This window comes from Corythoichthys intestinalis, chromosome 17, assembly GCF_030265065.1.
Source record: "Corythoichthys intestinalis isolate RoL2023-P3 chromosome 17, ASM3026506v1, whole genome shotgun sequence".
Classification (NCBI taxonomy): domain Eukaryota; kingdom Metazoa; phylum Chordata; class Actinopteri; order Syngnathiformes; family Syngnathidae; genus Corythoichthys; species Corythoichthys intestinalis.
The window spans coordinates 41,497,407-41,511,314 of NC_080411.1; the positions used below are offsets into that span (position 1 = coordinate 41,497,407).

General features: G+C 41.2%; 1 protein-coding gene across 8 annotated transcripts in view; it reads left to right on the top strand.

Annotated features, from left to right (window-relative positions):
• Positions 1 to 13,908, top strand: part of cacna1bb (calcium channel, voltage-dependent, N type, alpha 1B subunit, b) — a 411,213-nt gene that overhangs the window by 268,146 nt on the left and 129,159 nt on the right. For all 8 annotated transcript variants that reach the window (XM_057818689.1, XM_057818692.1, XM_057818685.1 and 5 more), the window contains 6 exons: positions 4,527 to 5,228; positions 5,370 to 5,554; positions 6,258 to 6,387; positions 6,713 to 6,842; positions 11,929 to 11,988; positions 12,113 to 12,219. In XM_057818689.1, coding sequence (XP_057674672.1) covers positions 4,527 to 5,228; positions 5,370 to 5,554; positions 6,258 to 6,387; positions 6,713 to 6,842; positions 11,929 to 11,988; positions 12,113 to 12,219 — 1,314 coding nt within the window. The remainder of the gene's footprint in view (positions 1 to 4,526; positions 5,229 to 5,369; positions 5,555 to 6,257; positions 6,388 to 6,712; positions 6,843 to 11,928; positions 11,989 to 12,112; positions 12,220 to 13,908) is intronic.

Genomic DNA, 13,908 nt, shown 5'->3' on the forward strand with positions numbered 1-13,908 from the left:
TTAATTAAATAAATTAAAAGAACTGGTAAGTCCAATAAGGTACTGTTTACTCAACTAAAAAAAAGACTGAAGACAAAATGGTGGACAATACTCCGGTATCATGGAGAGTACTTATATAGTGCATTTATCTTGATTGTTACAATGCCCAAAGCGCTTTACACATTTACCGTTTCACGCACACATTCACAGACCAATGGTGCTGCCGCCATGCATGGCGCTGCCAACCCATTGGGGGCAAGTTAGGGTTCAGTGTCTTGCCCAATGGCATTTTAAGTAGTTATAGCCAGGAACCGAACCGCTGACCCTTCGTTCCCAGGACAACTCAAGCTACCAACTCCGCCATGGCCGCCCATAAAGTCATAAAGTTGAAATGACATACTGTAAGTCAGGTACGATATAACCCGGGGACTACCTGTAAATAATTATATATACACTGTACAGTATATACTCTATATACAGTGCGAGCCAAAAGTATTGGGACCCCTCCAACTCTGTCAGATAACGCTCAATTTCTCCCAGAAAATGATTGCAATTACAAATGCTTTGGTAGAAATATCTTCATTTATTTTGCTTGCAATGAAAAAACACATAAGAGAATGGGAAAAAAATAATTACCATTTTACACAAAACTTCAAAAATGGGGCTGACAACACAATTGGCACCTTTTGAAAAATAATGTGATGCTTCTCTAATTTGTGCAATTAACAGCACATGTTACTTAGCTGTGGCACATAACAGGTGGTGGCAATAACTAAATCACACTTGCAGCCAGTTAAAATGGATTAAAGTTGACTCAACCTCTGTCCTATGTGGTACCACATTGAGCATGGAGAAATGAAAGAAGACCAAAGAACTGTCTGAGGACTTGAGAAGCAAAATTGTGAGGAAGCATGGGCAGGCTCAAGGCTACAAGTCCATCTCCAAAGACCTGAATGTTCCTGTGTCTACGGTGCGCTGTGTCATCAATAGGTGTAAAGCCCATGGCACTGTGGCTAACCTCCCTAGATGTGGACGGAAAAGAAAAATTGACGAGAGATTTCAACGAAAGATTGTGCGGACGGTGGGTAAAGAACCTCGACTAACATCCAAACAAGTTCAAGCTGTCCTGCAGTCCGAGAGTACAACAGTGTCAACCCGTACTATCTGTCGGCGTCTGAATGAAAAGGGACTCTATGGTAGAATACCCAGGAAGACCCCACTTCTGACCCAGGGACATAAAAAAAGCCAGGATGGAGTTTGCCAAAACTTACCTGGGAAAGAATGTTCTCTAGTCAGATGAGACAAAAGTAGAGCTTTTTGGGAAAAGGCATCAACAGGGGAAAAAGAGGGCCTTCAAAGAAAAGAAAACGGTCCCCACAGTCAAACATGGCAGAGGTTCCCTAATGTTTTGGGGTTTGCTATGCTACTTCTGGCACTGGACTGCTTGACCATGTGCATGGCATTCTGAAGTCTGAGGACTACCAACAAATTTTGCAGCATAATGTAGGGCCCACCAAAGCTGGTTTTCCCTCAGAGGTCACGGGACTTCCAGCAGGACAATGACCCAAAACACACTTCAAAAAGCACTAGTAAATGGTTTGAGAGAAAGCACTGGATACTTTTAAAGTGGCCAGCCAGTCCAGACCTGAATCCCATAGAACACCTGTGGAGAGATCTGAAATTGGCAGTTAGGAGAAGGCACCCTTCAATTCTCGGAGACCTAGAGCAGTTGGCCAAAGAAGAATGGTCAAAAATTCCAGCAGAGCATTGTAAGAATCTCGTTGCTGGATACCGGTTGCAGTTGTTTGCAGTTATTTTTTTTAAAGGTTGTGCTACCAAGTATTAGGCTGAGGGTGCCAATACTTTTGTCCGGCTCATTTTTGGAGTTTTGTGTAAAATGATAATGATTTTTTTTTTCATTCTGTTTTGTGTTTTTTCATTGCAGGCAAAATAAATGAGGATATTACTACCAAAGCATTTGTAATTGCGATCATTTTCTGGAAGAAATTGAGAATTATCTGACAGAAGTGCATGGGTGCCAATACTTTTGGCCAGCACTGTATATGCATATATACATAAACATTATAAAGGGCGACCAGCATTTAAGAAACTAGACCTCACATAGTACATACTGCACAGTATCGGCACATTATTTTTAATGCATTGCTGGTGCTTCTGTGTTGGGCTGACGGCATAAGATGCGCCCTCGACCCTATGTCATTGACCCGTCGCCATCAACCCTACACCAGCGATTGGCATTTGAAGCTCAGCGAAAAAGTAATGCATTGCGCTTTAGTGCGCCGCCCAGTCACTAAGTGGTGTATCCTTATCTTTGTGTAGTTTCCCGGCAGAGGTTGCGCTAGACATTTTCGTTGTCTGTCATTTTGACTGACAGGGTCATAAAAATCCGGTCATAACCTATTTTTACCCGTCACTTAAATTTTTAAAATGATAATTATGACATATTCAATAGTATTTAGTTTTCATTCATTTTTAATTAATATTGTAACGCTTGCTTGGCGTAGAAAAATTAGACACGGAAGTCGTGGTATTTTTCTCCCTCTTTTTACTCTGCTTACCACCAACACCAACAAAACAACAACTCCGCCCCCAAAGAAAAAGAGGCAACTATATAGACCCCAATCACCAACGTCACACAATGATCTTAATTGTGGTTGTCATCCCAAAATCTTCTAAATATATATTAAATGCATCTTACCAGATATAAAATGACTACTACATAGTCTGTGGTGATTGTTTGGTGCCCAGATTTCTTGTCGAATTACGGCAGTCCATCTCGCTCTCCTTTTCAGGTCTCTCAGAATACGGTAGACCTTCAAGTCTCTCCGTCTATCTTCTCTGTTACTGCAACCAACCGCCACACACGCCTTCACCATTTTGATTATTAATGTTAACGAGCAGAAAAACACGCCGTAATAGGAGGCATGTACGTAGCGGTAATGTGTAAACACAGCCGACACACAATATGGCGGCTCCAGTCAGGGGGGCGTAGTTGTGACGTCATGTGATTGGGGTCTATACACAGGCGGCAATTTAGTCCACCAATTGGATGATGCGCTGGCACACCGGGCGCACCAATAAGAACCTCGCGTTGATGTGTCAATCACGGTGCCGCCGCCAGACCCCGGTGACGCTACAATATTCTGACAGAATAGCCAACGACGTCATGCATTAAGAGAGACAATAGCTAATTAATATGTTCACTCGCCACCCTGTGGTTTGGGGTGTGAATTGCAACCTGTCAAAATGACGGACGGACTTCAGTTTTTTCCGTCACCGTTTTAAAAAACCGTTCAACGACGGAAAATATTCGGTTAACGCGACCCCTGTTTCCCGGGCTAGTTCACCCACGGAGGAGCATGGAAAATTAGATGCACATTCGATATTTTCAGATGTCAGGGGGCAGATTTGACAATCTTTGCCAAATTCAACCTTTAATATCACACCAGCAAACACACAGCATGCCTGTTGATGTTGCCCAGAGATTGATGGCGATGTTAAGTATTTCAGCCTTTGGTAGAAGCTAACAAGTTGTGGCGGCTAGCTACAAGCTAGCGTCGTTTTTTGTGGACTGGTCCTTGCTGTTCACGTAGCAATTCATCACCGCGGCGAGGATTTTTGGGAGGCTTACGCAAGGCTACGGCGTAGGGTCCAAGCAGAGTACACCGTCGACGGCGTAGCTACGGTGTTAGGTCTAAATTTACTTGTATCTAGCAAAATAACACAGACCTAGAGGAGGACGAAGGCAAGGATCAGACAGGAGACGGAATCTTGAGTTTCACCGGCGGCCACCAGGGAGAGAGCTGACAGGGTAATACGCTCGTTCGCAAGGTCAGTGTGTCTCTCTCAGCCCCCTCCCTGGGGGTCGTGTGTTTTATTGACAAGTGGGAGAGCATTCATTGCACATGCGTAAGTTTCGTTTACCGAGAGATAGCTGTTATGGTATCGTTTACTGAGAACAGAAACCGTGAATGAAACATTATGGTGACGTTTACTGAAAACAGAAACCTTACTCTTTTCATTGTATAAGCACTAAAGCACAAGCGAATAGACTGTTACATGAGAAAACATAATCATAACACCTAGTTTTAAACACACATAATTGGTTTAATTATTGTAAATACTGTTAGTGTGCAAAAGCATTAAAGCACATCTTACATACGGCATCACCGCAACGCAGAAGCACAACTGCCACTTTAATACTCCCTGCTGTATTGGTAATATCGGTATCGGTGCAACACTAATTGACATTTTATACAAGCATGGTTACTCAACACTATCATGGTGGATATTTGTGCTCTGCATCACAGATCATTTAGTGACATGCTTGTATGTTAGGTTATTGATGGGATTCTAAGTAGTATTCAATATGGATCATAATAAATTAAATAATAGCAGTTAACCTTGCTTTGTGTCAAATGAAAATTGTTCAAAGCAGAATGAATCGGAAATTTAGAAAAAGGGAGAAAAATTGAAAGATTTTGTGTTAATTGTGACATTTTCGTGTGGGGTTTTTTGTGTCTCAGCAAGGAACAGCAACGGACAGCCAAAACCATGTCAGTGTGGGAGCAAAGGACAAACCAGCTGAGGAGACACAACGTGAGAGCAAGCAGTGAAGCTTTGTTTAACGAGCTCGACCCTGAGGAGCGCCTACGACTGTCCTCTGCCCTCCATCTTCATCCTGACATGAAGACCCACCTGGACAGGCCCCTTGTGGTGGAGTCCAACAGGCCTCCCGAGGAAGGTCAGCAAGACGGCACGGGAGACATCCTCCATTCGCACACCAGGAAGCACCACAGACATCGGGACAGGAACGGTGAGGGCAGGGATGGAGGTGACGGCCGTCCAGCGAGGCATCACACCCATCACAGCCGGAGCAAAGATCATAATAGCAATGGAGGTCAGACTAAAGAGAGAAGAGGGGAGAGTTGCGGTCACAGCCGAGATGAGGGTCAGAGACGCAGGCGGCATCATCATACAGGCTCCCCGGAAGAAGACGTCTCTGATGTACGGGCAGGAGGGGAAGAGAGGGGCCATCGCCATCACCATTCACACCGGACGCCAAAAGAGGGAAATGGGACATTAGCGAATGGTTCCCATGGAGAGCGCAGGGGCCGAGGAAGAGGAGGCGAGGGTAATGGAGAAAGGAAAGGCCGATGCTCTCGAATGGTCAGAGCGCAGTCGACTCTGGATGGGGATGAAAGCAAAAAGTGCAAGAAAAATCATAGGTAAGAATACGATATCAGCAATTGTGTTGCAGGATGCGTCAGGTTGAGGGTCCAACCAATGGCAATGGCCACCAATGAATAAAGTAAAAAGCACCTCGAAAGTATGGTCCCATCGGATAAAATCTACACCTTTTTCTCCAGGGAGATGCAGTCTGATGGTGAGGAAGAGGTTCTTGCTACCAGTCCTCTGAGTCTTGGAGACAAGCAGGAGGATGCTGACAACCAAAAGAATTCCACTAGAGCCAGCCAGGCTGGCCTTAACAGCAACACCATTCACATCCCTGTCACCATAACAGCCCCACCCGGAGAGACAACCGTGATTCCCAGTGAGGAGAAACTTTATCACATTATTACGTAGATTTTTCTAGTAACATTATGGTGTGAGAAATAGGCACTTTGAGTGAAGGTTTGGTCAAGGATGTAATGAATGCTTGAAGTAAACATGATGGCAAATTTATCCTTTGCTGAAAATAACCACATATTTTGCAAGAAATTACTGCGACAAAAATGATGCAGCACACGAAAGTTCTCTCTCAGCGCATCTTCCCCGTGCCATTTTTTTCCCTTTTTTTTTTAAACGCTGTATTCATGTTGCAGAAGTATGTTTATGATGCAACTTGTTTAAATAGGGTTAAAGATGCTAAACAAAGTCCAACTGAACAGCATCAGTACTTGAGAATGAACGACTATTGAACACTGCTCACAACAGCTAGAATAGATGCGTTCACAGTAACATTCATGAGACAAAAATATGATGCGTTCAGTTCACGTTCGCCAAAAATATGAATGTGTCCATGAACGATTGTTCATTGAACGCGTTCATGGACACCATAGATAAAATATCAAGTAGGGAAACCATTTCTTTTCAAATATTTAGGAGCAACCTCAAAGTGTGATAACCTTTGGCTTACTACTCCAACGTATTTTAATATTCGCCCTGATCATGGTTTTTCCTGTAAATTTTTTGAGAACCTCTGATACAGTGAAAGTATTTCAGTTGTGAGAGCTATGATGTATTTTCTGCACTAGTGAACAACATTGACTGCAGCAACTTAACAGTCAACGAGGAGAAGAAAGCCCTAGAAGAGGACGATGCTGCAAATAGGCCGCGGCAGATTCTCCCCTATAGTTCCATGTTCATTTTTGGACAAACAAATCCGTAAGTCATTGGGTAATAACTGGCTAGATATTGGACTTGGGTTAAAAATGTAGTTTGTTAGCTAATATAATTAGATTTTTTTTTTTCAATCAACAATTTGCAATTCTTTTGCTACACTTAATGTCTTTATGGTACATAAGAATCATGCAGTCTATTGCTTCTTAATTTGTTTAAATGCTTCATAGATATCGTGACAGACCGGATGAATCATTTTGACAGCAAGTAAAATGCTTATAGTTCATGGCTCGTCTGAGAACGTGTCGCTTGAACATTAGCTGTCTCTTCATTGTATACTCACGGAAATTCCATGCGTGTGTTGTTGCAGGGTGCGGCGGCTGTGTCATTACGTGGTCAACCTACGCTACTTTGAAATGTGCATCCTGATGGTCATTACCATGAGTAGCATTGCCCTGGCAGCTGAGGATCCTGTGCAGTCTAATGCACCCCGCAACAACGTGAGTTTGTGGCAACCTATTTCTCCTTTTATATATATCGTTTTTTAACCATGATACAGGAGAATAAACTGAATGTGCAGCCTAAAACGTCTATAGAGTCTCGTTGGTAAAGTCATGCATGTGTAGTTTCCCGTCTTATTTGTGGGCCTCTAAATATATCATTTAGGACAGGACAACGGTAACTTAGTGATGATAATAAACTCTCAGCAGGAAAACACTACGTTATTTTCATTAATTAGCCGAGAATTTAAGACGACGCTCGCCAGGCTAAATGCTAATTGCTAACGTGGATGCTATGATAACACTGTGTTACATTTAGTGTGTGATGATCACTCAACATAGACCTTTAAGGGCTAAAGCAACATTGCATTTTTTCTCTTGCCAAGATAAGAAAACAAATCTTACCGTGTTTCAAAACAAGCAAGCCTGGAGCAAAGTTTGAAGCACATTCTAGCACTGCTCTGATGCAGGCTGACATGCTCCACATACCATATGAAAATGTCACGCATTGTGAATATATGACAGAAACTCCACTTTCATGTCGTTGTCGTCTCTTAAGACAAAAACTGCCATTCGTCTCGTTATGTTTTAGTCTCCCAAGACACGTTTTTAGCGATAACGAAAAAATAGCTTAAAGAATCACTAGGTAACCTTTCAACTAGTGATGCACGATAATACATTTTTCAACCGATACAGATAACCGATAATTTCCTCCTCATGCCAACCGATAAACGATAATGTCAAGCTGATAATTCTATTAAAAGATTTATGTAAAATTTTAAAGTATACACAAAAAAAATATTGCTGTACAAAAATATAATTTATTGCTCTTTTTTTCAACATAAAATATGAACAAGTCGTCAATTCAAACATCTAAATAATGACAGATTGTCTGACATTGTGTAATGGTAAACTTTTGGCAACAATTACTTACAGAGTACATACCTAAGTTGCACAAAAATGCCTTTAAAAGTAAGCCATTCCTAACATATATAACATTAATACACTGCAAAACACACCTTCTTAAAACTAGTCAGTTTTAAGTGTAAATCTATTGGCAATAAGTGAAATTATCTGCCATCGCTTCAAGTGTATTTCTCTCAGATTTCTTGGAAGAAAAATAGCTAGCTGAAAATAATCTTAACAGCCTTGTTTTAAGCAATACATTATTATACTTAATCCTAAAAAAAAAAAAAAAAAAACTTGGAAGAAGGAAAGATTTTGAATAATATTTGTGGCTACAGAATGTTGATTTAAGAATTTGATTATCTACTGTTACTGTAATAGATCAGAGAAATAAGTTAAATAATTTGAAAAGTGATTAACTTATATGCTTTGTTGCACACTGTGAAAATGATTAACTCAAAAGAGAGAGATGTCATGTACCCATTCTGCAGCGCTTTGTTTACATTTGCGGCTTTCACGACATTTGCTTTACAGCAGCTAAACTGATACACTGCAGTACTATTTGGATGGAGTTGGAGCTCGCATCCGCGTGCGTGTTGTTTTGTGCCTGAGTTTTGTTAAGCCGAAAATAAAGGCCGCTCGTCATTTTACATACTGAATGCATTATTGACTGGCTGAATTCATTTTCTCCATGTTTAAATTATCATCTAACCACTGTGCCGTCATGATAAGCTTGCTTACTGGACATCACTTTTTCATGAAGAACGGTGGTCGTATAAACTGCATTATTTTTTTATCCAGGGCTTTGGTTCTCGGGTAATTTAGGTAAAAAAAAAAAAAAAAACGTGTCTTGTCTCGGCGGCGGCGGCAGATACGTTTGTACCGGATAATCTGCCCGCCCCAGCCAGTTCGCCGCGGCGTATTCGGGTCCTGGCTCTCCTCGTACGCCGTGGGGGAACGCTCGAGAAACCGGGGTGTTCGCCAGAGGGAGGTCCCGAAGCCGGGGAACCGGGCTCGGCCTGCCGGACCGGCCAGAGCGGCAGGCTCCGTCGGAAGACGGCTACTTGCCGACTATCGGTCTCCAGTCGTGCCGGTGTTTAGCCTTAGATGCGAATTTACCACCCGCCTTGGGCTGCATTCCCAAACAGTCCGACTCTGTATTGTCACAAGCCCCGTAGTTTAGCTTGTGTTTACAATAGCCTTAGCATTATCGATAGCAGCAGCCTCGTATTCGTTCCAAAAATCTTTGTGATGCAGTTTTATATGGCTGATGGGTTAGTTGTTTTGAATGAGGACGCTTTCTTTCTGCCTCGTGGAACTTCTACGGTACATGTTTCGCAGATGGCGAGAGCGTGGTTTTTTTAGTAACAGCCGCCATAATATTTAACTACTTCTTGTCATGTAACTCTGCCTCCTCAACCCCTCCTCCTTTATGGGCTCAGGGGCTTCAGAGAGGTGAGGGGTTGAGGAGGCGGCGTGCTGAATTCTTCGGTTGTGCACATTTGGAGGCTAAATCAAGTATATAATTATCGGATTGCATTATCGGTTGAATTTTTTTATTATCTGGATTATCTGTGTGACGTCATAATTGCCGTTATCGGCCGATAATTATCTGTGGCCGATATTATCGTGTATCTTTACTTTCAACCTTTATAAAATATTTTCATAACATGTGATGATATGTCGACTGGCAACTAGTTGAATGACACCTCTTTGATAACTTGAGTGGGTCTGTGTTGCTTTCATCAACACTAATTAACTTTGACAAAAAAAAAAAAACGCAAATGTGCAAACTGCTTTACAGCATACATCACTTAGCCCTTCCATTGTATTCAATGCGAATACTTTTGTGCGACTTCTGCGGCTTTCACTCGCTGACGTGACGATCCCCTCAACCGAACTCGTCTGCGCTGACGGGTTTTTAGCGACACTAAGCCACACAGTTGCTAACCATCATATGCTAATGTTTAGTCACAACTTGATTCATTACCTTATTATTATTCCTAGATCACACAGCCGTTGGAAACAGAAATGTTGTTTAATCCATCTGCAGGCAACCGGGAGATCATCCTTTTATGACACTATACGGGCGTGCGCTGGTCTTAATGGGAAACGCAGTCTTCCTAAAGGCAAAACACTACCGCTTTTGTCCACTGGCGTCGCTAAAATCTACCAAACCCGAAAAGTGACCTAGTGTGGCTTTAAATCGATGCCATGCCACAGTTCTCCGGGCCAACGCACACAAAAATGGCTTCTTTATTTTTACGCACAATTAACTATAATCTTGCAGCAACTGCTATCCAAGTTGATTGACACCTGTTGAGCCACAAAACCGGTGCACTCTAATTTTAGCTACACCCCAATATTTTGTCATTGGCTATAAAATATGTAAAAAGGCACCAAACTTTCATTTTATTATGAGTACATGTAGCAAAAATGGTTTGAAAATGAGCCATATAGAACTCCTAATTTGGGCCCAGGGGCCTCAATGTGAGTACACACTGGAGTCCTTTTTCTGAGAGTGAGAATTGACATTCACATGATCAACCCACCTGGAGGGAGCGAACGGGTGATGTAAAAGGTGGGGTGCTCATTGTTTTTTGCTCCAAAACCTACTTTTCAAGGAGACAACCTCCCACGATCTACCATAACAGAGGGGGGATGTGGGGTCCTAAAAATTATTATTATTACTTTTTAAATATACATAGTTACCTACAGTGCTGGCCAAAAGTATTGGCACCCCTGCAATTCTGTCAGATAATGCTCAATTTCTCCCAGAAAATGATTGCAATTACAAATGCTTTGGTAGTAATATCTTCATTTATTTTGCTTGCAATGAAAAAACACAAAGAGAATGTGGGAAAAAAAAAATCATTATCATTTTACACAAAACTCCAAAAACGGGCCAGACAAAAGTATTGGCACCCTTTGAAAAATCTCGTGATGCTTCTGTAATTTGTGTAATTGACAGTACCTGTTACTTACCTGTGGCACATAACAGGTGTTGGCAACAACTAAATCACACTTACAGCCAGTTAAAATGGATTAAATTTGACTCAACCTCTGTCCTCTGTCCTGTGTCCTTTTGTGTACCACAATGAGCATGGAGAAAAGAAAGAAAACCAAAGAACTGTCTGAGAACTTGAGAAGCAAAATAATGAGGAAGCATGGGCAATCTCTAGGCTGTAACTCCATCTCCAAAGGCCTGAATGTTCCTGTGTCTATCATGCGCAGTGTTATCAATAAGTGTAAAGCCCACGGCACTGTGGCTAACCTCCCTAGATGTAGACGCAAAAAAAAATTGACGAGGGAGATTTCAAGGAGATTGTGCGGATGGTGGATAAAGAACCTTGACTACATCCAAACAAGTTCAAGCTGTCCTGCAGTCTGAAGGTACAACAGTGTCCACCTGTACTATCCGTCGACGTCTGAATCTAAAGGGACTTGTTGGGAAGATACGCAGGAAGACCCCATTTCTGACCCAGAAACATAAAACAGCCAGGCTGGAGTTTGCCAAAACTTACCTGAGAAAGCCAAAAACATTTTGGAAGAATGTTCTCTGGTCAGATGAGACAAAAGTAGAGGATTTGGGGAAAAGGCATCAACATAGAGTTTATAGGAAAAAAAAAACAAAAAACAAGGCCTTCAAAGAAAAGAACACGGTCCCCACAGTCAAACATGGCAGAGGTTCTCTGATGTTTTGGGGTTGCTTTGCTGCCTCTGCCACTGGACTGCTTGACCGTGGGCGTGGCATTATGAAGTCTGAATTGTTCTCAGTTATTTTGTCTAAAGGTTGTACTACCACGCTGAAGTGCCAATACTTTTGTCCGGCCCAGTTTTGGAGTTTTGTGTAAAATGATAACGATTTCATATTTTTTCATTCTCTTTTGTGTTATTTCATTGCAAGCAAAATTAACGAAGATATTAGTGCCAAAGCATTTGTAATTGCATTCATTTTCTTGGAGAAATTGAGCATTATCTGACAGAATTGCAGGGGTGCCAATACTTTTGACCAGTGAGCAACATATTAGGTTATGTTGCTTTTTTCTGATGCCACGAGCTACTGGTTGATCGTAACGCTAGTGTGGGTAGTAATGGCAACGTAATGGGCACCTGTGACATAGGATGTTCAAATATTTCCTATTACAGTATTTTATTTCTAACTCGCTCTGTTTTGTAGGTCCTCAAGTATCTTGATTATGTCTTCACTGGTGTGTTTACATTTGAGATGGTGATTAAGGTAACAACATTTTGTCTTAAAAATTGTCGGTTTTGTTCGTTGTCCATGGAATGAGACAAAGTTCCAAGATAGCTGTCCATTTAGTTATTCATTTTGCATACATTTACTTGTGTTCATTCTCAAGATGATTGACTTAGGACTGATCCTCCACCCCGGCGCCTATTTTCGTGATCTCTGGAACATTCTTGACTTCATCGTAGTCACTGGCGCTCTTGTGGCATTCGCCTGCTCGTAAGTAGCCATCTTTTATTCTCCTGCTGTTGTTTTGTGTGCATGTACAGTATATACAGTTCAATGTTATTTTATATTGAGTATTCATATGATTTTTTTGTATAAAAAATTGTATCATCACAGTTTTGTGTTAGAAATCACATATGAAGTGGAAAACTTTCAACTTGTTGGGCATAAGTTGCCTCACGTCAGACTTTCATGCGACCTCGAGTTAATTTGCTAACATTGATATCCAACTGCTTGGCTCCTATGTTTACCGCCATGACCCACATTTCAGATACTCTAGAGTTAGGTTTGCATGATCAAGAAGTGATTGTGGAAAATATATAATAAAAAATTGTGTCATTTTCCATTTTAATAAACTTGTAAATTTGATATCACATTTTAGATTCCAAACTTCAATACTGCCGACAAAACAATTGAAATCCAGCTGTGACATGCTTGCATATTCTAATAAAGACATATGTAAGTACCGTATTTTCTGCACTATAAGGCGCATCTAAAAGCCTTCAATTTTTGCAAAAGCAGACAGTGCGCCATATAATCCGATGCACTTTATTTTTGGATCAGCATTGGTTAATCATGGTATGACATTCCCTTTAGCGCGGCACGATCTACTGGATGTATAACACAACTTCAACCACTACAACTACTACTGCGCCTTATAATGCAGTGCGCCCTATACATACAAACCGTTTTAAACTAGGCCTTTCATTGAAGGCCTTATCCTTCAGTGGGACTTATAGTGCAGAAAATTCGGAAATTGAATAATATATTTAATGTTATAAATATAAAATTCAATAGTTGTGTTTATTTGTTAAAATTACAAGGCCCACATTTGGAGCACAGATAATGGAATATTGTTTTGTAATAGATTGATTTAAGTTTGTCACCCCAAAAAGGTTTGTCATTACAGTGACCTATCCTGTAGGTGATTTTTTTTTTTTTTGACACAAACATGTTTTGTATGAATTGTAATCCACCCATGTTAGATATACCCAGTAGCGTGCACACATAGATGCCAGGTGGTGCTCAGGCTCTTAACCGACCAAGTGCCCTTATCAAAGTTCTAAAGCCATGGTTATTATTATGTTGGTAATGCATGTGCCTTCCTAAGCGCCGCAGTCAGAATCACTGTTAGAGCACCATCTGTCCTCCAAACGCGCAAACACACGCCCTCCTGTGAGGTCCGTACCGCCCTTCATTTGTCCATGTGAAAGCGCAACGCAAACACAAACTTACGAAGGCGGAACATTAATTGCATCAGGACCTGCACGTGCAGTATCTGGCATCTTCGCCCAAGGCCTGCAGCCCCTTTGCAGAGGTAACACATAATGAATCAAATCTCGAGTGTATGTGTGTGCCCCCTCCACCTCAGTTGTTTAACTATTTTTCTTGTGAAATAGCCTTTGTCTCCGTCCAAACGACTATTTTTCTCCCGATTGGTCAGTAGGCTTATTTTTACTTACTTTTTTTTTTCTTTTTTTTTTTTTATACTGATCTAGAAATTAAGTTTTTTTTTACACTTATTTATTAACAACAACATTTTGGAACACTTAAACTCTTTCTTAAAGTACAAATAAACACGTACATAACTATAGAAAATCACAAATAAACAATGAGGTCAAATGCTGATAGCATTAACTAGTGCAAAAGGATGGAATGTAAACAGATTCAGAACATGGAATT